Source organism: Mustela lutreola, chromosome 3 (genome assembly GCF_030435805.1).
Source record: "Mustela lutreola isolate mMusLut2 chromosome 3, mMusLut2.pri, whole genome shotgun sequence".
Taxonomy (NCBI): domain Eukaryota; kingdom Metazoa; phylum Chordata; class Mammalia; order Carnivora; family Mustelidae; genus Mustela; species Mustela lutreola.
The window spans coordinates 193,901,703-193,926,446 of record NC_081292.1 but is presented as its reverse complement, the minus strand read 5'-3'; the positions used below and the strand labels follow the sequence as shown (position 1 = coordinate 193,926,446).

The 24,744-nt window shown below is 41.3% G+C and overlaps 1 protein-coding gene across 5 annotated transcripts in view; it reads right to left on the bottom strand.

The window, feature by feature from the left end:
- Window positions 1-1,550: 1,550 nt before the first annotated feature.
- Window positions 1,551-24,744, bottom strand: part of INO80D (INO80 complex subunit D) — a 70,962-nt gene continuing 47,768 nt past the window's right edge. For all 5 annotated transcript variants that reach the window (XM_059168296.1, XM_059168293.1, XM_059168291.1 and 2 more), the window contains 5 exons: window positions 23,278-23,387; window positions 21,574-21,707; window positions 16,928-17,145; window positions 16,077-16,234; window positions 1,551-13,713 (listed from right to left, as the gene is read on the bottom strand). In XM_059168296.1, the coding sequence (XP_059024279.1) occupies window positions 12,548-13,713; window positions 16,077-16,234; window positions 16,928-17,145; window positions 21,574-21,707; window positions 23,278-23,387 (1,786 nt within the window). In that variant the 3' untranslated portion in view covers window positions 1,551-12,547. The remainder of the gene's footprint in view (window positions 13,714-16,076; window positions 16,235-16,927; window positions 17,146-21,573; window positions 21,708-23,277; window positions 23,388-24,744) is intronic.

Sequence of the window (24,744 nt, the reverse complement as noted above, 5' to 3'; positions counted from 1 at the left end):
GCAGGGAGCTTACTTTAAAAACAAACAAAACAAAACAAAACATATATAATGAAACAGAGCAAAGAGCAAGGAGGTGAAGACATGCCAACAAAGAGTTAAAAAAAGGTTCTCCTCTAAACTGAAAATAGATTTTCTAAACTCTATTTTTGCTTTCACTTGGTGACCATAGGCTCTCAACACCAAGCTTTTAAAGATGTGGCCTCAACCCAAACATTTCACTCATGAGACTGTCTCCTTAAGGCAGCTATTCTTAAAAAAAAAAAAAAAATCGACTGAGGTAGGGGGGCACTCAATCGATTAAGTGATTGACTCTGGATTTCAGCCCAGGTCATGATCTCAGGGTGGGGAGATGGAGACCCACTTGGGGTTCCATGCTGGGATGGAGCCTGCTTGAGATTCACTCTCACTCCCCCATCTACTCCTCAAAAAAAGAACTGAGTCAACGCAATCTCCAATTTTGTGATTTGTGCAAGTATTGAGAAAAGGAGCATCCTGAATAGATATGACAAGAGTTTAAGTCAACTGTCATATAGCCGAAGAAGTGGAGTGCCCAATTCCAAGCATTCTTCTTCATATATTGTCAATTTCGGAAGCAGAGCCTGGGATGGAGGCATTTGTCCCCACAGGCCATTTTCTTAGTACTGTGGGTGGGCACCTGCTTCTAGTCTCAAAATGTGAACTTCTTTTGGAGAAGCAAAAGCAGTCTAAATGCCCCACAAAAACGAATAGTAACTCTCTAACAAAAGGAATGTGATTAGATAACTAATTTTTCCTTATGAATTTTTATCCTAGCCTCTATGCATACCACAAAATCCTTTGGCAAAAGACAGCACAGAAATGAAAACTTCCAATCTGCATATTAAAAAAATAAAGTAACATTTCAATTCCAAGGAGATACAAGGAAGACACTTGGCAATGCTTTAAAGGAAAAGAGTGTTTCTTCGAGGTGTTTTGGCTTTTTTTTTTGGTTATACAGTATGAAGTTCTTCTTGTACTTGTGAAGCTATGAAAATGAAGAGAGAAGGGGCTTGATTAAATGAGATAGAAATTGGCTTGTAAGACCTCCATCATGACATGTAACAATTTCATGTTACCAGAAATGTAACTTCTGGTTGGATTTCAAGGATCTAGATACCACATTAAGTTCACCTAGCATTTAATAGATCCATAGCTGTTACAAATATTAATCCTTGTTGGTCTCACCATAAAGAACTATGAATATATCTCCCTAGATTACTCTATTTAAATAACTAAGTGTTGGGGGGGGGTGGCGCCTGAGTGGCTCAGTGGGTTAAGCCTCTGCCTTTGGCTCAGGTCATGGTCTCAGGGTCCTGGGATCGAGTCCCACATCAGGCTCTCTGCTCGGGAGGGAGCCTGCTTCTGCCTCTCTCTCTGCCTGCCTCTCTGCCTGCTTGTGATCTATGCCTGTCAAATAGATAAAATAACATCTTTTAAAAATAAATAAATAAATAACCAAGTGGGGGCAGGGGAGGATGGATTTGCAGCTTCGATCTATATCCAGGCAAAGAAAATTGTACGCAAAACAAGGCTACTTCACAGCAAGATTTATTAATACATCCAAAAGAAAGAAAGAAAAATCATTTTGTCACACTATATACAGATAATACATACAGTGTTTTATACACATATTACATCAGTTTTTACACAAGAAAAATATACATAAAAATGTAAACTTTTGTATACAAAACCCTTAAACAAATTAAACAAGGACCAGATAACAAAAGGAGACCAATCCATTATTATTTCATCAAATTTTTAAAACAGTAATACAGTACATTCATTGAGATATATATGGAAAATGTGAGCCATCTCTTCACGTTTAAAGGGAAATTACAAACCAACAGCCTATCACCTCCCAAAATGTGGTCCCGCCCCCCCAGCCACACCACACTCAGTGCCACAGACCTGCCTTTCTGTCCGAACTGGGGGGCTCTTCACCAAACCTGCCGACGTCCTCATCTGGCTGCTATAGTCTGCGCAGAAACGGGTGGCCCCTTAGCTTTTGTGCATATAACTAAGCTTCTAGCCACTATTCACGCAAATGCAGACAAGATTTTCGGTTTGTAAGTTCCCTTTAAGCAGCTTTTTTTTTTTTTTTTTTTTTTTGTAAATATTTTTAATGTATGGCCTGTTAAACATACTTGTGTGCCAAGGTGAATGAGAACACTGAAAAAGAAGGGCTCTGAGAACTGCTAGTCCTTGCTACCGTGCAGTTACTTCGTAAGAAGACATTTGAAAACTGTGCAACGTGTCTGTCCCTTACTGGATCCAAAGAAGCTATTGCCTCACCTCTGATTTCCCACTGCAACTTGGTTTCAATTTACGCCTCTGTACTCCAGTTAGTACCATAATGCGGCCAAGAGGCTTTGTTAAAGGCTGCTTCTGATATCAAGTTCCAGCTCAACTACTCTACGAAATCACTCAGACCCCAACCTCTCTGTTCTGGTCTTCAGGGGGTTCTCCTCCTTCACTGGCTTTTTTGTTTGTTTTGTTTTGTTGTTAACTTCTTAAAATTTAGGATTGTCCATCTACGTTCCTCTCTCTGTAAGGTCTTGAAATGTCATCTGCTGCCAACTCATCACAAAATAAAATATTTCACGTTTTCTTCTTCATAGTCTTTCCTTCAGTGTGCCAAACTGATGTACGGATGAAGACATCTGCAGCTGTAGGGACTAAGAATTAAATCTGTGGCAAGTGCATGCAGACTTGGAGTTCTTTAAAAAGAACAACAACAACAAAAAAAAAGTCTGGGAAGACCTTTAACTAAATAAATGCAAAACACGCTTAAGACAAGCTTCATGAGAGCTGCCTTCTCACAAAGTTGAATTTTGAACAAGGCAGAATAACAATTAGGGGATAGGTTTCCCTGCAGCTAGAGAGTAGTTAACTTCCCCCAGGCAAAATGATCTCAATGATCGTTATTTATTAATGAAAGGAAGAGGCAAATTGGTGAATTAAGTTGATCTAGAAGATGGTGGTGGACATACGCTAACGGAAAGGACAGGATTGTTTTATGACTGAAATAAACAGGCTGGTTTGTGGTACATCTCCATTTCAGAGAGAGGAAAAACGCACCAGGTTCCTCAAGTGAATCCCCAGCTCTCTCTTTCTCCCATGGGACAGATGGCATTTTTAAAAATGACAGTCTCCCTTTCAGTTAAAAAAAAAAAAATGTAACAATAAAAAGGAAAAGGAAGATAAATAAATAATGTGTGGATGTCTTTAGATGAGACTTTTAAATGTTTTTTTTTTTAAATAATTTTTGATAATGTATTTTTAAATCATTACATACAACTGCCATTGCAGTGACAATATTCCAGTAGGGGCAGCATTTTGCTAAATGTAAAAGATTGCCATTTAAAACTCATACATATACATGTGTATATACAGTATATCAACACTATTTATATACATATATATCTAGAAAGCAACATTTCATTGCCTCTGAATATCTATATATTCACTCCCACAATATATACGAGACATACTGTGTGAGTATATACGAAAGTATATGTACACATGCTCAGACATGTATATATACACTTTTGTCTTGTGTGTGCATAAGAGCTTTAAAGGCACAATATATAGGGATGCAAGTTTTCTAGAGAGCTGCAGCGAGGTTAAAACAGAATGTCACAAATGTGGGAAAAAAGTCGAAAATATAGCAAAATTCGTTACATAAGAATTGGCTGAAGCAGGGTCATCATGAGTAAAGTGAGTTACTTCTAGAATTCAGGAGGCTTATGTGTGACTTTGTATGCCTTCCATTAAAAAGAAAATGGTAAATGATTAAAAAGACACAAAGTAAACCACATTTTTAGATGACAAATTGATGAGGATAAATGAGAAAATAAAGCTAACACTGTTATCAGTACTAAAATCAGTTATGTTCTTTTCCATTGTGAGTGAAATGTCCCCAAATTATCCAGGTAAAACTTTCAAATTAGTCTTATTTAAATGTTGGTTTTTTGGTTTGTTTTTGAGACAAGGATGAATGCCCAATCCTCAAAATTACTATACAAACTATTACCCAAAGTGACACCTTCTGGAAAATATCAGAGATAAAGATCTTTAGAAGACAAGACCGAGACGTTAATGAACTATGCTTAAGCCAAACGCCTCTGGCTAGAGAGGACATCATAAAGGGGAAAAAACTACCATGATGTGTGATGAGAGACTGCTTGAGAAGGCAGTGAAGACGAAGGACAGTGGAACTGGCAAGAAAGAACAGTTCTAGCAGGAATTCACGTAGAATAACCATAAATAAGACTATTAATCCAAAGGACTTCCATCTTGGTATGCACCGATAATGGACTCCAGACTGTCCCTTCCTCTTGCTTACAGAATCATCGAGTTTTCCATAGACGTATAATCTTAACAAAGGCTGTTAATCTATTACACACACATTTTTTAGGGAAATATATGTATATAGCTTTATCTATACACACACATATACATACGTGTATATATAGATTTATACAAATGTATAAATAAACGTAATACTTTTCAATCTTTCCATTGACAAGGCAAGTTCACATTCAGCAAAGTGCCACCACATCCCATATACACATCTCTGTACAGATATACACAAAAGGGTCTATTTTCACCCTTCAATCAGGGGGAATTTATTCTAGCAAATCCCATTGAACCAGTAACTGAAGGGAGAAATGGCACCAGTACAAACTCCCTTCTTTCACTTGCATGCATATGTACAAGAAATATGCAGGATTTTTTTTTTTTAATTCATAAAGCAAGAATGAATGAAACTGGGAGATGCAGAAATACAACTATAAAAGGAACGACCTGTAGAGCTTTCCTAGGTCTTGGCTATACTTAAGATGAATGAGGCTTCAAAGAACTACAAATTCTGGTGTATTCTCAGAAGTTGTTTTGACATATATCCAAGTACATGATCTTTTCATATTAAAAATAATTGTGATTGGAGCATTTAATAACAACTCTAGTTTTGTCTACATTAGACCACCAGTTACTCCAGCAATGAATGTATAGCAAAATGACAAAACTCAAAACACAGGAATGTATCTTTTTTAAAATTCCATATGAATTAGGTAAAAGTCAAGGGTAGCATAATTTTTCTTATAACCAAAATATGGCGGTTGGGGGCACATTAACTTCATGAGTAATAGCACAACTGAGTAACTTTTTAAAAAAAAAATTGGAAATAACTGAAATCATCCCAGCTTTGAAATATGCATGGTGAAATGATCCCACCAACTCTTCCAAAAAAGCACTCCCCCCCAAAAATGGTATTCTTTATAAAAAGCCTTTAATTTTCTTAACTTCACCAAGAAAAGATGATCACTAAGCTTTACTAACTCAGAATACGAAGAAATCTATTATTAACATTAAAAAAAAAAGTTGTTTCAACTGGTCTGGTCCCATCACCCCAGTAGATAAACACAGCTTGTGTCTGGTTCGTCTCTCTCTCTCTTATTTTTATGCTCAAAAGTGAGAGGCTTGTCTTAGAACCTGTTTCTCATGTCATTTGAAAAACATAGCATAATATAAATTAATCAAAAGGTTAAAATAAAATGCACATGATATCAGAGCTAGCCTTTTAACATAAGATAGCATAATGAAGAATTCGGTGTATTTATACTACAGAGACAATGAGAAAAAAACTCTGATAGCCTCATCTAAATAAATTGTATTTCTACAATACATTCTGTTACCTTCCTCTATTTTTACCTAAGCACACATTCATCTCTCTCACACACGTGCCCCCGATGTATATTTTTGCATGTGTGTAAAAACACAGACGAGACATGCACACAAGTAATTTAATTCTATTTTTAAGTCACAGTGGGAATTCCTTAGTGAGGAGGGAGAAAAAGTTCCTGAATAAGACACTGAGAACATCTAGATTTATTATTTTCTCTATTTTTACTTCCCAACTTACAGAATAAACTGTAAATTAAAGAATAAATCCATAGGAACTAAAAGAGGTCTGAAAAACTTAGTTTACAAAATCCAGCTACAGTAGTTGGGGGAGTTTTGCTTGATCTATTGTGTATTTCTATATACCCTGTAACTAAGCTTCTAGCCATCTTAAGTGTAAACCACAGATCATTTACTAAAGAAACACGATTCCCAACAGTTCTATGAGCAGTAATAAATGGTCTAAAGGTGTTCTACATTTTGAGGCCCCAGGATATCCTTTTATTTTATATATCTGCAAGGTAGCAAAGGATAGCTATACACCTTGACACGGCAGAGATCCAGTGTAAAAAGGTGCTTCACTAGTTTGTTTTGTCAAAAAAAAAAAAAAAAAAAAAAAAGCTCATATATAATTTTTTCAGCTATTAAAACACATAGGCAACGTAATTCATTACACTCAATACAGCTTTAGTATAAAACTTATAATTTATGAGGTGATGTTAATAGTATAAATTAATATACCTTTTCTCTTAAAATCTACAATAAGTATTCTGAAAGCTCATCAGGGAAGGAAACTTTTAAATAAAACTTTTAAAGCTGTGCGTGATGGGAAAGGATTCTGTTTGCTGAAGCGGAGATGAGAGGCTGAAGGAGCAAGGGAAAAACCCTACGCGAGACACGGTGGGCTATGAAACCAAACGTTTTCTCTTTCTTGCGCTCTCTTCAATGATGAGTCACCTTTAGTTACTTTTAAAACTATTTTCTTATTTTAAAAACTGCCCTAATTTCCACAAGGAATCCCTGAGACATACTCAACACTATACAGTGAAAAGAACAATGACTGTGAAGAGAGACTGATTTGAACCCTTTTGAGCAGATGAAGACCACGTCCCAAGCATCCAACGTCCCATCACTTGCACACGCATCTGCTGCAGGAGCCGACGGGGCCTTAGCGACACCGGGTGGAGTCAGTTCAGGGCAAATCAGTCTATTCCCCAAGCAAAAGCAACGGTGTGGCATTTCGCTGCACTGAATGGTGAACATCTTTCCAAGGGGAACTCTGGGTGCACACAGAGCTTACTTCAGTGGTCCCCAGCTCAAAAATAAACAAAAACAAAAAAACAAACAGAAACAAAACGAAACAAAACAAGTGAAAGAGGCAGCTTCTATTACTCTTAGGCCAGGATCAGGGCAGGTCAGGGGTGTGTGTGCAGACGTGAGGACCCGGGTGGGCACTGAGGCCGCAGGCAGGAGGGAAAGGGGATGGGGAGCTGGGCTGCCCGACAAAGGTTACCAAGAGTTAGGAAGCTTTTCTCTTACAACATTGTTTTTCAGACTCCATTTCAGATTCCCCCAAATTCCGCCACTCAAGTAGTCAAACATTCCCAAGATATGGGAAACTGGTTTCCGCTAAAGAAAGTCATACCAAATTTGCTCTCTCTGAAATGCCACCCGTCCTTTCTTGGCTCTGTATCACAGTGCAGAGAGAGGGAAGCGAACAGAAATTAGAGCTGAAGGGAGACTTTTTGCTATAGAAATGAGGCTCTCCAAGTCGGCCCCACGATTTTTGCATTAATGACACTGGCTATTAGGAGACATAATTACTCACTTGTATTTTAGGGTTTTTTTCCCTAACTTATTATTGGTCAGGGGGAAATGCTTAACAGACAGATACTCAAATAGGTTCTTCACTGGTATTTTATTTCACATCTTTTTCAAAATAAAATAGATTTTTCAAATCTATTTCAAATCAAAGATAGCATTTAAAATGTTACTTTAGTCTACTAAGCATGGATTCTGGTTCCCTCCAGAATAGGATACTGGAAAGCTCACAAGGCTCCAGATACTAAGATGTCATTCTTTCACCTTTCTACAGAATGCCAGTGACGAGTCCGTATTTTCAATGTACTGTGGGAGGGAAAAAGAAAAAAAAAACTATGTTCTGTCACACATATATGTCCACCTCCCACCTCACCCCCAAGAAATGTATTTCTCATCAGGAATAGATCCTTGGAATGATGTAGGTGTTGGTGATGAAAGAGATACAGATGAAGACTATTCAGTATGACCACATTTTCTTCCAAGGGATCTTTGAAATCGCCTCTGTCACCCGCACAGTTCTGCTGACCGTGGAGAAGACCACTGTATTAGATTAATCTATATATACCAGATTAAAAACAGAATTTAGTAGAATGCTAAAAGGCTAAAAAGAAAGAGGTTGAAGAATCTGGAAACTAGATACCTAGATATTTTTTAAATGAATTCCAAACCTATTAAATAATTAGTTTAGTGTTAAGAATAGCCTCATCTTTGTGCAATCCCAATCCACAACCGCCTACAGAACATGGAGAAAAGGCGATCGACCAGCTCACAAGAACACTGCCGACGCAGCCTACCATGACCGCCATCACCACCCCTGTGACGCAAGGGCAATGTCCCTTGCCTCCCTAGGTAACTCTGATGGGAGTTACCTACATAGGCTCCAAGTTGAGGGCCAACTAATACAAACTGAATGGTACCGGGGTATGTGGCTGGTTCAGCCGGTAGAGCATGTGACTTTTGAACTCAGGGTTGTGAGTTCAAGCCCCACGCTGGGCGTGAAGCCTACTTAAAATATAAAACCAAAACAAAACTGAACAGTATAGGTCAAGAGTAACATAAATTCTTTCACGTAAGAAGAAAGCTTACAAACTGGGCATGGGGATGGATCACAGACACCGTTTCCGTCCAAATCAAAGCACTGTCTTTGCCTCTGGGTTGGGATCATGGACTGCGAGTGAGCTCGGATAAGGAAAAGCTTTAGTGTTAGTCACAGAAAGTGAGGATTCTTAGCTTGCAGTTGAGACTGGGCTTATTGAAGAAATAAATCTTATAAATAATTATTTGGCAAGGATAAAGTATTCACTTTCTTTAGCCTGATGCCACTCGAGACGGTAACTACAATTTTAAGGAAAAGAAACACACGCACACACACACACGCGCACACACACACACACACACACACACACACATTTTCCAACTTTATCTCCATCTCTACTATTTGCTTCTCATTAAATTATCATCTTCTCGTGGAGGGACACTAGACACAATGCAGTGCCTGCCAGCATGAAATTGCTCAGGAAGTCATTTATAAAGCAGTTCTATCTCACATGGTAGGTTACTAGAGGAAAAAAAAAATCCTTCACCTTATAAGCTATGTGACAATAATTACAAAATTTTTCCATTGCATAGTCTGTCATTTGGTGGGTTAAGTGTAAATGCTATTTACTATTGTGAATTGTTTACTAGCTACATAACCTACGCAGATGTGCAAATTACTAAGCCATTTTTACAGAGGAAAAAAATCAATGTCTTAAGTACTTTAATTAAAATAATATTAACCATTATGTAGAGAGAGTAAAGGAGAGAAAAACACTTCTTCAATGCTCTAAGATCACAGCCAGTATCATTCCTTAGAATGGAATTCAGATTCTCCGAGCACAGAGTGTATCTATGAAACCGCAGCAACGGTGTAAGTAAATCACATGAACACAATCTAACTGGCCTTTATATATGGTCCCAAAGAACTACAGATATGGAGTGAACTTCTCTGCCACTATTTCTCCTGAATTTCACACTAGCATACAAGCTAGTTTCCACCAAACCAGGACCTCCTGTGAATTTTGTTTGCGATTCCAGTACTGCCTTACGATAGGCGTAAGTGCTACTTAAAGACACGAATTTTCGTATTTCCAGAGTGAAAGACACTTCATTCCTTTCTCTACACATGAACAGCAAACCTACTAACAACAGACTAGAATTGCCCCACATTAGCTAAAAGAAAAACATTAACAGGTTATCTCTGGGTTCACAGGATGTTCTTCTCTCTTCCGAAAAGGGACTCACAAGAAGCCGCGCGAGCAAAGCAAATTGCAAGCTGGGATGCTGGTTTTGAAGGAGATAAGATGAGAAGACAAATTTGTTTTTTTGCTAATTCCTCAAACCTACAGTGGTCCTTCCTACGGGAGCCCCTTCTTCAGCTATCCCTGTGGGCATCTAAACAAAAATGAACTGACTCGAAGTTTTTGGTGTGAAGCTGAAACTGGCAACATTCCTGATCATTTCATGCCTCCTTACTAGAAAGCAGGAAAGGGCTTTTCAATGCACATACAACAGAAAATTGCAAACAAGAAAATGTGCAACTTACTGCAAACTCAGTTTTGATAACTGAAGAGTTTTAAGCAGCTACCACGAGAGACGAAGAGCCAGAGAAGTTCGAACCGACTACCCAAGACGTTCCCTTTGCTGTCAGAGAAGGGCTGGTAGGTTAAGACAGTCGGTGTGCTGCTCTGTTACAACCTTGAATTAGTACACAACGGAGACTAGATCGGACTGCTGGGAACGGGATGGTTATCTAGGGATGCTGAGAACAGGAAGGGAAAGAGTGGAGGAAGACCAACTGATACTTCTGAGCAGAGGGAACTACTCGTAATCATTCCATTACAGTACATTAAAATAAAAAAGCTTCCTAACATAGGTTCACAGGTGAGAAATACTCAAATTATCTGTCCTCACCATTCAGAATAGAAATTTATGGTGATACCAAATATAATTTTGCTTTGTGACATAATTTATAATTTAGAAATTTCTCAATCTGCAAAAAAGGCAAAGCTATTCAAAAATAAATCTTCCAATCAATTATCATGATTAAAAAAAAACCCTAAATATATTACAAATGTATTTTTGGCCCACAAAAAGAAAACGTCAATAAATACAAAATAGGGCATATAATGATTTCATACAGTCATGTGACATTTCCCCCTCCATAATCTCAGGCACGTCGTATCTGCATAATGCCTGCCGATCACCATTATTCCTTTAAAAAGCAGAGAAAGAAAAGCTTTCAAAAGAAGGGACTGGTTAGAATTAGCATGGCATAAAGAGATTACATATAGGAAGTAGGAAAATACATCCAAATCTTTACCTATTGAAAAGGAATTAAGATCAAATATTCCCTGACAAATGAATTATTATATCACATCATTAATAGATATGTTCTCTCTACTCATCTTTTAAAATATATATATGTAAATTAGACTAGACTCGGGTATAAATAGCCAATGGTATCTCAGGGGACAGTGAGGCTTCTCAGCAAAAGCAGAGCACAGACGCCTTTCGAATCTAGTTCCACCCTGGGGGACGGGGCCAGGGCCGGCGCCGAGGCCAGGGACAAGGCAGGTAAAAAGAAACCTCACAGATTTATTTCATAGTCACCAACTTACTAAACTACCAATATGATTTTTGAACCCTAAAATTCTGGTACTTTAAAAAAAAAAAAATTCCCCAAAGTCAAACCTAAGTACTTCAATTATTTTAAAAGTACCAAAGGGTGGGTAGTCCATATTCTGCTTTGAAAGAAACTTTAAAATGTGTATCCTTCAGATATTACACATCACTTCACAACTGGTACATTGATTCTACAAGTGTCGCTGACAAGTTACAAATTTACCGAAGAACCACTACTGTAAACATGAAAAAGCCAAAAGGAAAAGACACACCAAGGAGTTCAGAGATCCCATCTTTCCGAACCTAGCTGACCTGTCCTGCTCTTCACATCAAAATGTGGTCTTTTTGTAATTACACCTCGGGAAGGTCCTCCGCGAGAGAGGGACGGAGAAACCAAATGCGCGTCTAAAAAGGCCAAGTGCCCACCAGACCTTGGAATCTCAGCAACCGCATGGTCGGTGCACGTGAGCTCGCTGTGATGTCCCCACAGCCCCGAAGTGAATTCGGCTTTCTGCGTTCCCCGATCACCGAGCACAACGGGGTTGTGCAATTCGCATCATCAGCTTGCCGCTCTCTGCACGCGGGAGACCTCACTAATTCAGGGGGAAAGAATGACTGACCCGATGAGGGTTCGGAGATGTGGGAAAGGAGAAGTCAGAGCCTTGTCCTCTTTAGGAAAAAAAACAAAACAACAACAACAACAACAACAACAACGGGACAGCTGCTTCCTGCCCTGCACAGACACACACGGGCGCGCGCGCACACACGCACACACACACACACACACACAGGCGGTCAAAAGACTAATTTTTTTTTCTTTTTAATCGAACATGATCACAATTCGGAATGGAATCCTGGCCTCATGTGGTGTCTAGCAGGTGGTGCTGGGTCAGAGCCCCGACCCGCCCCCCACGCACCATCTGCTATCGCTTACACGGGAACTCAGTGAATAGGACCATTCTCTCTAGAACCACCTCCGTCAAGACCTGGTCACAGAATGGAAAGCATTGATCTGAATACTAGGAAATAGTAAAGGGCACTGGTAATCTGAGGTATCTTCCACTTCTAGGACTTGCTGCTAAAAATCGATTCTATCCAGTCACTGTGCTGAGCCACGAAGGAAACCATCGGGGGAGGGTGAACCTGCCAGGAGGGGATGAGCACCAGTGCGAAGGGGCACACGGCAACACTGAAGCGAGGTCCGCCGCAGGCCGACTTGCTGAACCGGAAAAGGGAGTCCCCCTGTAGTCCCCATCTGTTATTTTTAAAATCTCCGTTAGGAAAAGGGGGAGAGGGATGATACACAGGAGACGGAGATAGAAAACGCCAGGCTCCCCGCCTGCCTGCAAATACACAGACACGCTCAGTTAGGGGAGGGAAAGGGAGAGGACGCATTATTGGTACTTGTAGCTGTGGCACCTGTTACTGTGAAGCCTGTAGGAGGGGCTATCGAGCTGTGGCTGGGCTGCAGGTCCTTAGGGATGCCACTGTGAGAACTCAGCTGGTGGCCGAAGGCTGCGCTGAACTGAGGGAGCTGCTGCTTGGGGGAGGTGGAGGCCATGAGTTCAGCAGAAGGCCCCATGCCACTGAAGCTGGTCTGCGGTAACCCCGGGAGCACGCTGGAGCTGCTGGGGGTCACAGTGGCGAAGGCAGGCTGTGTGGTCTCTGAGTTCGAAGTGGTGGGTGGCGTGGAGAGGGAAGTGGAGAGGAGATGGCCATCTGCGCCGAGAAGGTTGCTGAACGGAGAGGGCTCTCCGAGGTTGACAGGGAGACTGCCCCAGTGAGTTCTGGGGTTGACGACTCCTCCAAGGGGCACCTCGAGTTGGGCTGGGAGCAAGTGCTGCGCCATGATGGGCATCTCTGCCGAAAAGGTAGCTGCCATATTCTCACCAGAGAAAGACGTCGTGTGGGGAGAGGTGATGTGGTCACTGTAGGGAGACGGCACGTGCTCGCTGTCGTAATGGCTTCCATGGGGCGAGGAGTGTGAATGATCACTGCTGTATTGCTGTCGTGAGGTGATTAGGTCATCTGCCTTGCTCAGCAGCTGGGCAGGATGTGGCCTCTGGGAGGCATGGCTGCCGTCGTGTAGTCCATGAAACTGTCCTGGGAAGGCTCTCTCCCCAAGTGCACTCTGGCTGATCAGAGTGGCAGAAGTAAGGCCAACGTTGGCTGGGGCAGAGAACTGCCCCTGGATCTGCCCTGCCAGGGGTGTAGGTGGGTTAGACAAGGTAGCAGAACGGAGCAGGTTCTCATCCAGCTCTAGACTAGAAAAATTATCATGTACTATGCGCCCATTCAATAGCTCCCCTAGGTCCGTGTTCACTTCTCGGCTCAGGGATTGAATTCCTGAAGCTCCACTACCTGTGGAGAACACCCCTATTCCTCGATCGGACAACTCCTGGACTGGCACACCGTCTGACTGGGTAAGTACCCCAATGGTACTCAGGCACTCAAGAGAAGTTACAGCCTGCAAGGCCCGTTCGAGTTCCTCGGCCTCTTCGGTAGTCGGAAGGAGGTCTCCATTCTTTCCTGAGGAAAACAAAAGCCATCAAGAATGAGCAGAGCTTCCGCTGGGCCCGTATTACAAAAAGTAGATGCCTGTATTTATTTTTCAACAATATTCTGTATTAAAGGGGCGCCTGGGCGGCTCAGTCAGTTGAGCTCTGACTCTGGATTTCGGCTCAGGTCATGATCTCAGGGTCATGAGATCGAGCCCCACATCGGGCTCCATACTCAGTGCCCGAGCCTGCTTAAGTCTCTCTCTCCCTCTGCCCCTCCTTCCCACCGCATGCGCGCTCTCTCTCTCAAATAAACAAACAAATCTTGTATAACCTGGATGGCTCAGTGGGTTAAGCCTCTGCCTTCGGCTCAGGTCACGATCTCAGGGTCCGGGGACTGAGCCCCGCATCGGGCTCTCTGCTCAACAGGGAACCTGCTTCCCCCCTCTCTCTGTCTGCCTCTCTGCCTACTTGTGACCTCTCTCTCTGCCAAATAAATAAATAAAATCTTTTTAAAATTGGGCCCCTGGGTGGCTCAGTCAGTTAAGCGTCTGCCTTCAGCTCAGGTTATGATCCCAGGGTCCCAGAACACAGCCCCACATCAGACTCCCTGCCCGGCAAGGAAATGTTTCTCCCTCTCCCTCACCCATGTGCATGTGCGTGCTCTCTCTCAAATAAATAAATAAATATAATCTTTTTAAAATAAATAAATAAAATGGCCACCTGCATGGCTCAGTTGGTTAAGCGTCCGACTCTTGATTTCAGTTTAGGTCATGATCTCAGGGTCGTGGGATCAAGCCCCACATTGGGCTTCATGCTCAGCAGGGAGCCTGAGATTGTCTCTCCCTGTGTTCCTCCCCCTGCACACGTGAGTGCTCTCTGATAAACACATAAATCACTGAAACCAAACCAGTATTCTATTAAAGAGGGTCCCTGTGGAACAGAGAAGCTTCCAAGGACTGGATTGGAACGTGCGTCACATCTTCCATTTATCCACAGCACCCTCTACACCCAGCTCATCAAAGCATTAAATTCTTAAGGATTCCAAGCAATACCAACTTAAAATGCACGGTGACCCGTCTGACTACACCTGTGTTTTTACGTAAAGTTAAAATCATTAAAATAGGAAACATATCCGTTCAGACTGGAGAAAAAAGGCTGTGTAGGCGTCCCCCTTGGTTCTTCTGCTCTTGAACTCGTTGCTCCAGCAGGAGGGCGCTGTGGGCGACTGGACACCAACTCATGCCTGCGCGTGAGCAGCCCGCAGGGCGCTGCGGGCGACTGGACACCAACTCATGCCTGCACGTGAGCAGCCCGCATTTCCGTCCACTCACACACTATCTTTTCAAATGCTTTTCGTGGCCTGCTAATCCTGTTCCTCTCCTTCTAACTCACTTCCAGAGAAGGGAAGCCCATGGTCTGCTGCTGATTTCACTTCCAATATAAAAAATCTAGGGGTGCGTGGGTGGCTCAGTCGTTAAACATCTGCCTTCCGCTCAGGTCATGACCCCAGGGTCCTGGGATCGAGCCTGAAGTAGGGCTTCTTGCTTGGTGGGAAGCCTGCTTCTCCCTCTCCTGCTCCCCCTGCTTGTGTTACCTCTCTCGCGGTCTCTCTCTGTCAAATAAATAAATCTTTAAAAACAAAACCTAACAAAAAAAAACTATACAGTTGGGAACTTGACTAATCACCACAAAAATATCCAGTTTGGTTTTTTTTTAATGGGGAAGAAACACTCTAAGAATATAAAAGGTTTCCCCTGAAAGCACCAGAGACCTGGTGAGATTAAGCAAACTTTTGTTTTGGAAAAATGCACTTCAACTGACATACGGGTATTACGATTGGGACAAGTTCCAAAAGGCTTCAATAAATTCAAGTTTAAAATGTTTTTGTTGGGAGGCCTGGGTGGCTCAGTCGGTTCAACATCTGCCTTTGGCTCAGATTGCAGGGTCCTGGGATCGAGGTCCCATGTGGGACTGACTCCCTGCTCAGCGAGAAGCCTGCTTCTCCCTCTGCCCGCTGCTTCCCCTCGTTGCGCATATGCGCATTCTCGGTTTCTCTAGCTCTGACAAATAAATAAAATCTTAAAAAAAAAAAAAAAAAAAGTAGTATGTTTTTGTTGAAAAAAAAAAAAAAAAAGTAAAATGACTCATTGTAAAGCAACAAAGTTAAAAACCTAGCAATCAAATGATCAATCTATGAAGCCTATATAGCAGGGTGAGACACACCACACAGCTCTAACCTGTACAAGGCAAAGAGCTTTAGCAGCGCTGAATTTTCTGTGAGGAGGGGTACTTCAAACACATCTCAGAAACACTATTTCCCTTTTAAAAAGCTCATTAAAAAACAAAACAAAACCAAACAAAAACGGTCTTGAATCAAAATGTTGACCATACCTTCAAAAAAATCAAAATCTTGTAAGTCATCAGGTAGCCGTGGCAGGACATCTGAAAAGTCCTCCTGGTTCAATTCCAAGTCATGTGGAATGTCCGTGATCTCATTGGCAATGTCATCCGGCAACTCGTCAGCACTCAGCTCTGGCGTGGACGGGCTCCTGGGGAAGAGGGCATGGTTGGCCCCAGCACTCTCCTTGCCCCTTCGCACCCGGGTCCCCAAGACAAGTTCGTCAAACACAAAGATGGGAAATCCTAACCCAAACTTCTAACTTTCAGAGAAGGACATGTGAAAGCAAAAGGAAGACCTCGCCATCCACAGTCAGCATTTCTGCAGCTTTTAACCAGGTATTGAGAGAAATTTCGAGATAATAGTTCAACTTCAAATTAGTAGAATGAATTATAATTTTGGCACTGATTTCTGGTAAATTTCAAATCTAGTCGAAATAATAATTTTTAGAAACAACATAAACAAAGTGGAGATGCTGAGCTGAAACAGAAGCCTCATTCTTCAGGTGCAAATGCTAAGCCCTGCTGAAACTAGTAGTTCATCAGGATTCTGATGGAGTATTTCTGTTGAAACGTACATGGAACTTCTGTTAAAGCAGGAAAATCTTAGCGGACAATTAAATGCTCCATTTCAGCATCTGCTTTCTGCGTTGTAACAAAATGTTTTCCTTCACATCTCTCACTCAAACGTTCGGTAAAAATTATACTGGAAACTACAAAGCCTAGGCTGATCTATCAGATGCCTTCTGGAGCCCACGCACAACACTAGAGAAGAACGTGAAATTACACGTTCTGAGAACCACCCAACACAAGAAGGAAACGGGAGCTTCCGCGCCGCCACTGACCGGATCTGAACAGCCTCCACTGGCAGTGAGACGCTGGTGGGCATGCTGAGGTTCCCTTGGGGTACTGCAGGGGGGATGGGTTTTTGGGGTCGACGAGGTCCACGCCTTCTCTTCTTCTTGTGTTTTTTGGTAAGTGCAGGAGGCTTGGTTTTTTTCCTGGGTTTCCTCTGCTGCTGGTGCTGAACTTTACGGGAGCTATCTCCTCTCAAGAAATTATCCTTTGGAATGAATAAATGGGTATTTTTAAACTGAGACGGTTTGGGAAAAACCTAACAGCTACCTGGAAAAAATGCATCACGTAACATTCTTTGGAATGCCTAAAGCATCCTGCATGCCTACAGCTATGCACAGCAATAAAGGAACAAATAAAGAATTCATGTTTTAATTTAATTCAAATCAATTCAATATACACGTACAGTTCATCCCATACTCATACCCAGACACCGTGAGACCGTGGCAGGCCGAGGGGGAGGTGCAGGTGGGTAGAAGAGACACAGGAAAAAAGAAGACATTGGGATCGGTGTTGGAGAGTAAAAACATAATGAATGAAACCTAATGCACTCTCAAAGAACTTACTCTTCCATAGGAAAAATAGGAATGCAAGTATACATAAATATAGTACAGAGAAAACAAGGTAATAATGACCTTCTATGGGTATACAAAAGGAGCATCTATTATTTTCAGTTGCATGATTAAAAAGAAATGGCACAATCAAGAAAAAAGAAGAGCAAATAACCACGTATGACTTGTGTTTGGGGTGTGGCATATGGGGGACGGACTGTGGAAGTCTAAGCTGTGAAATTGAGCACCGGATCATTTATGACTCTGAATGCCGTTAAGGATTTTCAACTTCATCTTCTAGGCAATGGGAAATGACTGTTGATGAAAGGATTAACACAACCTGACAAATGTTCTGAAAGGAGTAACTAGGCTCGTAGCAATATAAAGGGACAGACAAGGCAAGTGGAGGGAGGCATTATTTCCAATCAGAAGCCTACTTCAGCGGTCAATACAAGATAAACGACTAAGGCGATGTGAGTGCGATTGGAAAAACAAAGCCCTGTAGGGACAGAATTCTTAAGATTTGACAGCTCCTTGGCTGTGGTGCGGATGAAAGGAAGAAAGCACCTGAAGAAGGCTCTAGGGTTTCTAGGGTTGACTGTTAGATGAGATCACTAGTGGGGTCAGAGCACACAGCAGAGTAAGGATTCCGAAGAAAAGTTAAGGAATTCACTTTGGCTCACAATTTGAGGTATGAACATGTCCCAGGAGATAGGAAAAATCAGCGTAAGGGATAAAGAACGGGGTGGAGATGTAGTCTCAGAAATCACAACATGGTAGAAGTCCTTCCAGTCACTGACCTGGGCCAGGGAGACAAGGTGAAGAGAGAAGGCCGTGGGACCGCAGCGTTATAGAACTGTTCCAACTGAGTGGGTGGAGAGAGGAAGAACCAGCCAGGAAGAACCAGAAATTGACAATATAACCAGCTTTCTTCAGCAGCCACCCTTCCATCTGATGACTGCATTTCACTAGTTCCAAGACACACACTGGAATGTGTCTGCAACTCAGGTGCATCTCACAATAATGGCATCTTACAATTGCTGTTGACCCAGTGATGGTCATGATAGCTGGCACTCCCTACATGCGTGCAAAGAGGGTAACAGTTCTTGGTACTATGGCTGTTAGAGTCTAGGTATGTACATTGTTGCTTTTATATGAAGAAGAAAAACCGAGTGTGCGAAAACACAAAAAGAAACAGGACATACAACTGTCATACTGAAGCAAATACTCATTATTGAAGATCTAATCACAATTCCTTTTTCTTTCTTTTTCAAAGCAACAACCAAATGATAAAGGAATATAACCACAAAGTAGACCAAACTGTGTTCCAGTTGATGTACGTAGAAAACACTGCCTTTCCCAGTCAAGTAATACAGCAGAAACGTTAGACCAGCAGCATTAGAAAAGATAAAAATTAGAAAAGATAAAAACCTATGCCTGATTAAGTCTAAAGAAGCTATTTTGATAAATATAAAGCAAAAATTTTAAGTGGTAAGAAATGCACCATGCGGGTGCCTGGGTGGCTCAGTGGGTTAAGCCACTGCCTTCAGCTCAGGTCATGATCTCAGGGTCCTGGGATCGAGTCCCGCATCGGGCTCTCTGCTCAGTGGGGAGCCTGCTTCCTCCTCTCTCTCTCTCTGCCTGCCTCTCTGCCTACTTGTGATCTCTCTCTGTCAAATAAATAAATAAAATCTTTAAAGAAAAAAAAGAAATGCACCATGCCCCATTTTTAAAATCTCTTGGTGGTATATAAAACAATCGTGGCTTTTACAATGGATGCCACCTTTCGTTTAATGAATTCATTAATAACTCATAACAAAATACATAAAGAGTACAGACAACAGTATTTGAAAACGAATAACTAAAACTAGTTATTAAGACTTAAACAAATTTAAGACAAGAAAGAATAAAATTAAAGTATCAATTCAGGAAATCCAAAAGAAGGTGAACACTAGCCAAATATTTGGATCGAAACACAAATACAGACTCCAGTCACAAATGTACAAATTTAGAAAACAAACAAAAAAGAAAGGCTGTTTTCCAGCATCTACAGTTCTTTGGCTCAATATTTGAGGTCTACTTTCACTAGATCCAGTATTTAATTCAACAAACAGTATCTGAGCAACCACTGGTACCCACCAGGATGCTGGGCACCCATCCCAGGCTCTCCCTCTAGGACCAGTGTTAGGTAGGAGAAAGTCTGTCTAGCCCAAGAGCTACATGTCCTACTTGTAAGACACTCGATACCACCTAGTTCTGGTTCTAGATGTGTGTCTTATTCTCCTAAGTTTATGCCTTGTAGCCCAACAATGTCGTGGTCATGTGCTAGGTACTCCACAGAGAACTGCCCCTGACTGAGGCCCTGCCGTCTCCTGGTAGTCCCCCAACATAGCTCCTCTAGGGTGCTGGCACCCCCAGGCCCTGGAGGCTTTCCTCATGCCTTCTGTTCATTGCCTACACTATTCACTCCCAACTTGTTCACGGCCTCCTTTTACCATGTTCTGTGTGTCAGCCTGGACTTCCTGTAGCTTGAGCTGCTTCTACCAATGGCTGTTCTGTCTACTGGTTGAACCTAATTCTTCATTTGAACCCTTCCCAGCCACGTGTCTGTTACTCAACAGTGACTTCCTGGGCATCTTTGTTCTAAACACCAGGGATAAAGCAATGAACAAAAAATGTTCCTGCCTTTGTAAAATTTACATTTTAATAGAGGGATACTGGCAACAGACAAACTAACTGAAAAATCATATAATAGGCTGATGCGGCTGGAACTCCAGAGGTGAAGGGGGTACAAGGTGCAGCTGCAAAGACCAGATCAGCAAGTCTCACAGGCCAGGTGAGAAACCTGGATTTGACTCTGGATGTGATGGAAAGCCACCGGAAGGTTCTGACCGGGAAACTAAAACGATCACGTGTACATTCTCAAAGGCCTGCTCTCATGGCCACATACTGGAGGATTCCAATTATACGACATTCTGGAATATGTAAAAATTATACGGGCAGGAAGACATCAGCGGAGACAGAGGAAGGGGCAGACTGCAGGGGTCGGTGCAGCCCAAGAGAATGTAGGCGGTTAATGGTGCATCTGGATTATGGCGATGGTTACAGGACTGTGTGTGTTGTCCAACTCAGAGAACTGCGGACCAAAAAAAGTGAGTTTTACTGCGTATGAACTCAAATGTCTGCGGGGCGGGGAGGGCCACAGCAAGAGGAAGGGAGACCAGTGTCATCCGGGCAAAGGTGAGGACAACTAAGGCTAGAATGGTGGCAGCCAAGCTGGCACAATGAGTTTGGATCCAAGACTGTCTGAGAGCAGAGCCAAGAGATTTGTACACCATCCACTGTGAGCCTCTCACTGTGGGACTGATGGGCTACAAACGTTTGCTATACTCAGTTGTGACTTTTAACTTAAAACAGTCCCTGATACACATTTAGCTGGTGGCAACACCAGGAGCACAGCCTTGTACTGTTACATCCTGGTCCGGGGGCCATTCGGCTACCCTGATGAACCCCTGAAAGTGCAAAATGCTTACAGAGAGAAAGAATGGTCTTACTCAGCTTTTTACTGCATTATACCTTGCATACTACCTAGCAAATAGTGGCACTCAGCAAGCATCTGGGTAAAAACAAAAAAACTGTACTTAATTACAAAAGAAATTGGCTTCTGGCTGAAATTCCATCAAGTATCTATGACATTCACCGAATTGTATATATAAAAAAGCAAAAATCTAGAGAAATGGGGCAAAGGAAACTTGAAAAAAATCTGTTAATCTGTTAAGTGTAAGAAAATGTACCTTGAGGAGGAGGGAGGTATGGAATAGGAATTAATAGTAAACAAAATAACCATATATAAGTAACGACTAAATACCTTCTGGAAAAGTTTTCTTTTAAATGAGGCTATGAAATTAATCCAATTGATTAGGACCAGCATATATATATATTAATATTTTATATACATATTTCTGTATTAACATATATATTTACATACACACACAGTTTTTAACTAATGCAAACAATACTTTTTACTGTGGATTGCTGTCACAAGTTTGAAAGTCTTTGCTGCAGAAAATCAAATCTGAACTCACCATTTTTTTGGCATGTTCTTCACACAGCGGGGTCTGGTGTGTAATGTCGAACACGGGCACAGAGCACTGCTGTCCGTCTGCGAACTTGGCTGTGCAACTTGAGAAAAGCTGCTGAGAGCGGTTCAAGAGGATATCTGTGGTTTTCAAAGTTAGGAATATAACGCACTGAAACTCAAATTATTTAAGTTTTCAATTTTTATATAAAACCTGCTTCTGGGGCGCCTCGGTGGTGTAGTTGGTTAAGCGCCCAACTCTTGGTTTTCGCTCAGGCTGTGGTCTCAGGGTGATGGGAGCAGACTCAGTGCTCAGCAGGGAGTGGGCTAGAGAGCCTCTCCCTCACTGCAGGCCCGCACATGCTCTCTCTCAAAATAAATAAATTAGTCTTTAAGGGAAAAAAAAAACCTTCTTCTTCCCTTATTTGTGTTTCCTAAGTAATACATTTTCTTATCTATAAAAGCTGAAGAACCAAGCCAACTACTGATGTGAGAAATGATCATTGTTGAATTTATCAGAAGAGATTTCTAAAATGAGTCTACTTTGCTAAAAGTCTCCTAATACGAATCTCCTTTATAGGCATTCTGATTTTTGTTATTCGGAAAAAGCAGGGTCATTTCATTCTTAACACACAACTCCTAGAAAGTCCACTACAATGGTTAGAAAATACCACTTTCTTTTAAGGAAAACTTACATATATAATCCTCATCAAGAAGAATAAAAATTTTAAGACATAGTTATAAAAGCTCATCTATCCAAATTTGATTTTTCATTTCCCATTTCCAACATCAAACTCAAACTCACAACTTACGGAAAGTTACTTTTAGATCAAAACTTTATCATTAAAACTGGAACATCAGCTTTACTTGATCAACATTTTTAAACATCCAAACGTTTTGCCCCTAGCTGCATTTCCTCAAGACATATTTCCTACCTATCAAGGGACCACCTTTGTTTTTCCTTTATACTTTAATAGTTAAGGCTATTTATAAAGCCTTGAGTGCATAGAAAGTGCTGCTGAAAAAGTTGTGAAAATTTAATGCCAGGAACAGAAAGGAGGGCAAAAAGTCAAAGATAATAAAGAAGAGCAAGTAATTGCCACTGTATAAATTTTTTAAATGCTACTCAATTTTAAATGTTTAATAAAAGTGAGAGTAATAAGATTTCAAAACCAGCCTGAAGCCCTTTACTGCAGGTTTTCCTCGAGTATATTCTGTCTTAATGTATCTTCTTTCCTAGTCAGTGATGTTTATCTTTCTTCCATTTCAAATCAGCATTATGTTCAATACAAAGAGCAAATTCTTCCCAGGGCAAAAGGGACACCATAAAACTATGTAACTTTCTGGGAAGACTAAAATCAGATTTTGAATAATACAATTTGCCTTCTCCATGAACGGGTGTTGTAGTTGCCTCCTAGAAGCTATGCAGAACCACGGCAAGCACAAGATTTCCTGCAACTGAGTGAGCGCAACCGGAAGAACCTGCTACTTGCTATCAATTTTTCAGATTCTGATATAATTCTTGAAAAAGAATCACAACAGAAGTGGAAAAAAATTAATCGGGAGACTTCATGAAAATGCAGTTACACAAAAATTTTAAACACTAAAAATAGTTAAGATTTCAAAAGTCATCCACTCGGCTTAAGAATGAAAATACTAGCCCTGAATGAGTTAATACTTTTCAGTGCACACCCCATTCAGTTAAGGATACGCTGGAAACAGTGTCTGGTGAATGGAAGGGCTTTGTTAGGGCATCGTTCACCCTTCACGGTTCCACTGCACGCGGCTGGCTCTATTGCCCTCAACTTGGTCCGGCTCATGCTGAGAAAGCAAAGAGACAAAATTTATTTTTAAAAGAATGCTGGGAGAATCCAGGGCGACTTTACAACACTAGGCTGGCAGGCTGTAACACCAACATTTTACCTTCCTACGTTCATTCAATAAAAAGGTGACTATGAGGTACAATGACCAGTTCCAGTATTTCTCCAATCTGCTGACAAAACCAGTAATTATATATTATCATCAATCTCAACAACGCCTATTTTTTCTTTTTAAAGTGGTATTTTGGTTCCTTTGACGTCAGAAAGGGCCAGTAAGGAGACAAAAAGGGATAAAGAAAAGGAGACTGGATTATCAGACCTAATTCGGAATCTCAGCTCTACCTCTTCCCAGCTGTGTGACCTTGGGCAAGTTACTTAACCTCACTTAAGCCTCAACTTCCCCACCTATAAAGTGGAGATAAGAGTACCTTTGGGGGACAGGTAAGCACCAAAAGATACAACACATCTAAAATACTTATCCTATATGATATGAAATACTTATCATATAGGATAGTTTCATATCTAGTAAATAGTTAATGGTTGTTAGTTCTTGGTATTATTATCCTCATTAGAGTCTGGTCATGTGAAGCTGCTAAATAGTAAATGTGCAAGAAACTTGACCTAATAGAGAAGAAAGGTGTAATGCCGTGGAGAAATGGTTGATTTGCTCTCATCTTCCAAAATGAACTCATTTTGGATATATGTTTTAAACTTCTTAAAATATGTGCAATTCCATCTTTCATTAAATGTTACCTCCCCTCCATACACTCAAAATTTAAATATTTGACTCTTACTTTTAAATTCATGAGTAGGCAATGTATTTACATGGTCCCAGAAAAACCAAAGAATAAAAAGCTAGGCAACAAAGAGTTGCCTACTTTCAGGGCGCCTGGGTGGCTCAGTGGGTTAAGCATCTGCCTTCCGCTCAGGTCATGATCCCAGGGTCCTGGGATCAAGTCCCCAGTCCGACTCCGTCCTGGGCTGGGAGCCTGCTTCTCCCTCTGCCTGCCGCTCTCTCTGCTCATGCTCTCTCTCTCACACACACACAAATAAATAAATAAAATCTTAAAAAAACAAAAACAAAGAGATTTTTATAAAAGAAATAAAATGTTTTAAAAAGTCTTTCTAGCTACCCTTGTCCCAATTTTCCAGTTCCCACTCCCTCTATAATGAGTATTCGTTTGAATAGTTTGTGGATCTTTCCATAGTTTATTACAAACATTAAAAATTAGAAATATATAATATTCAAGTTTAGAAGTACAAAATTGTCCTGTGATATCTGACTCTCTGAAGCATCACAAACTGGTAGGACTTTACACCTATCTGAGGGTAGACAAGGAAATCTACATGATATGCTG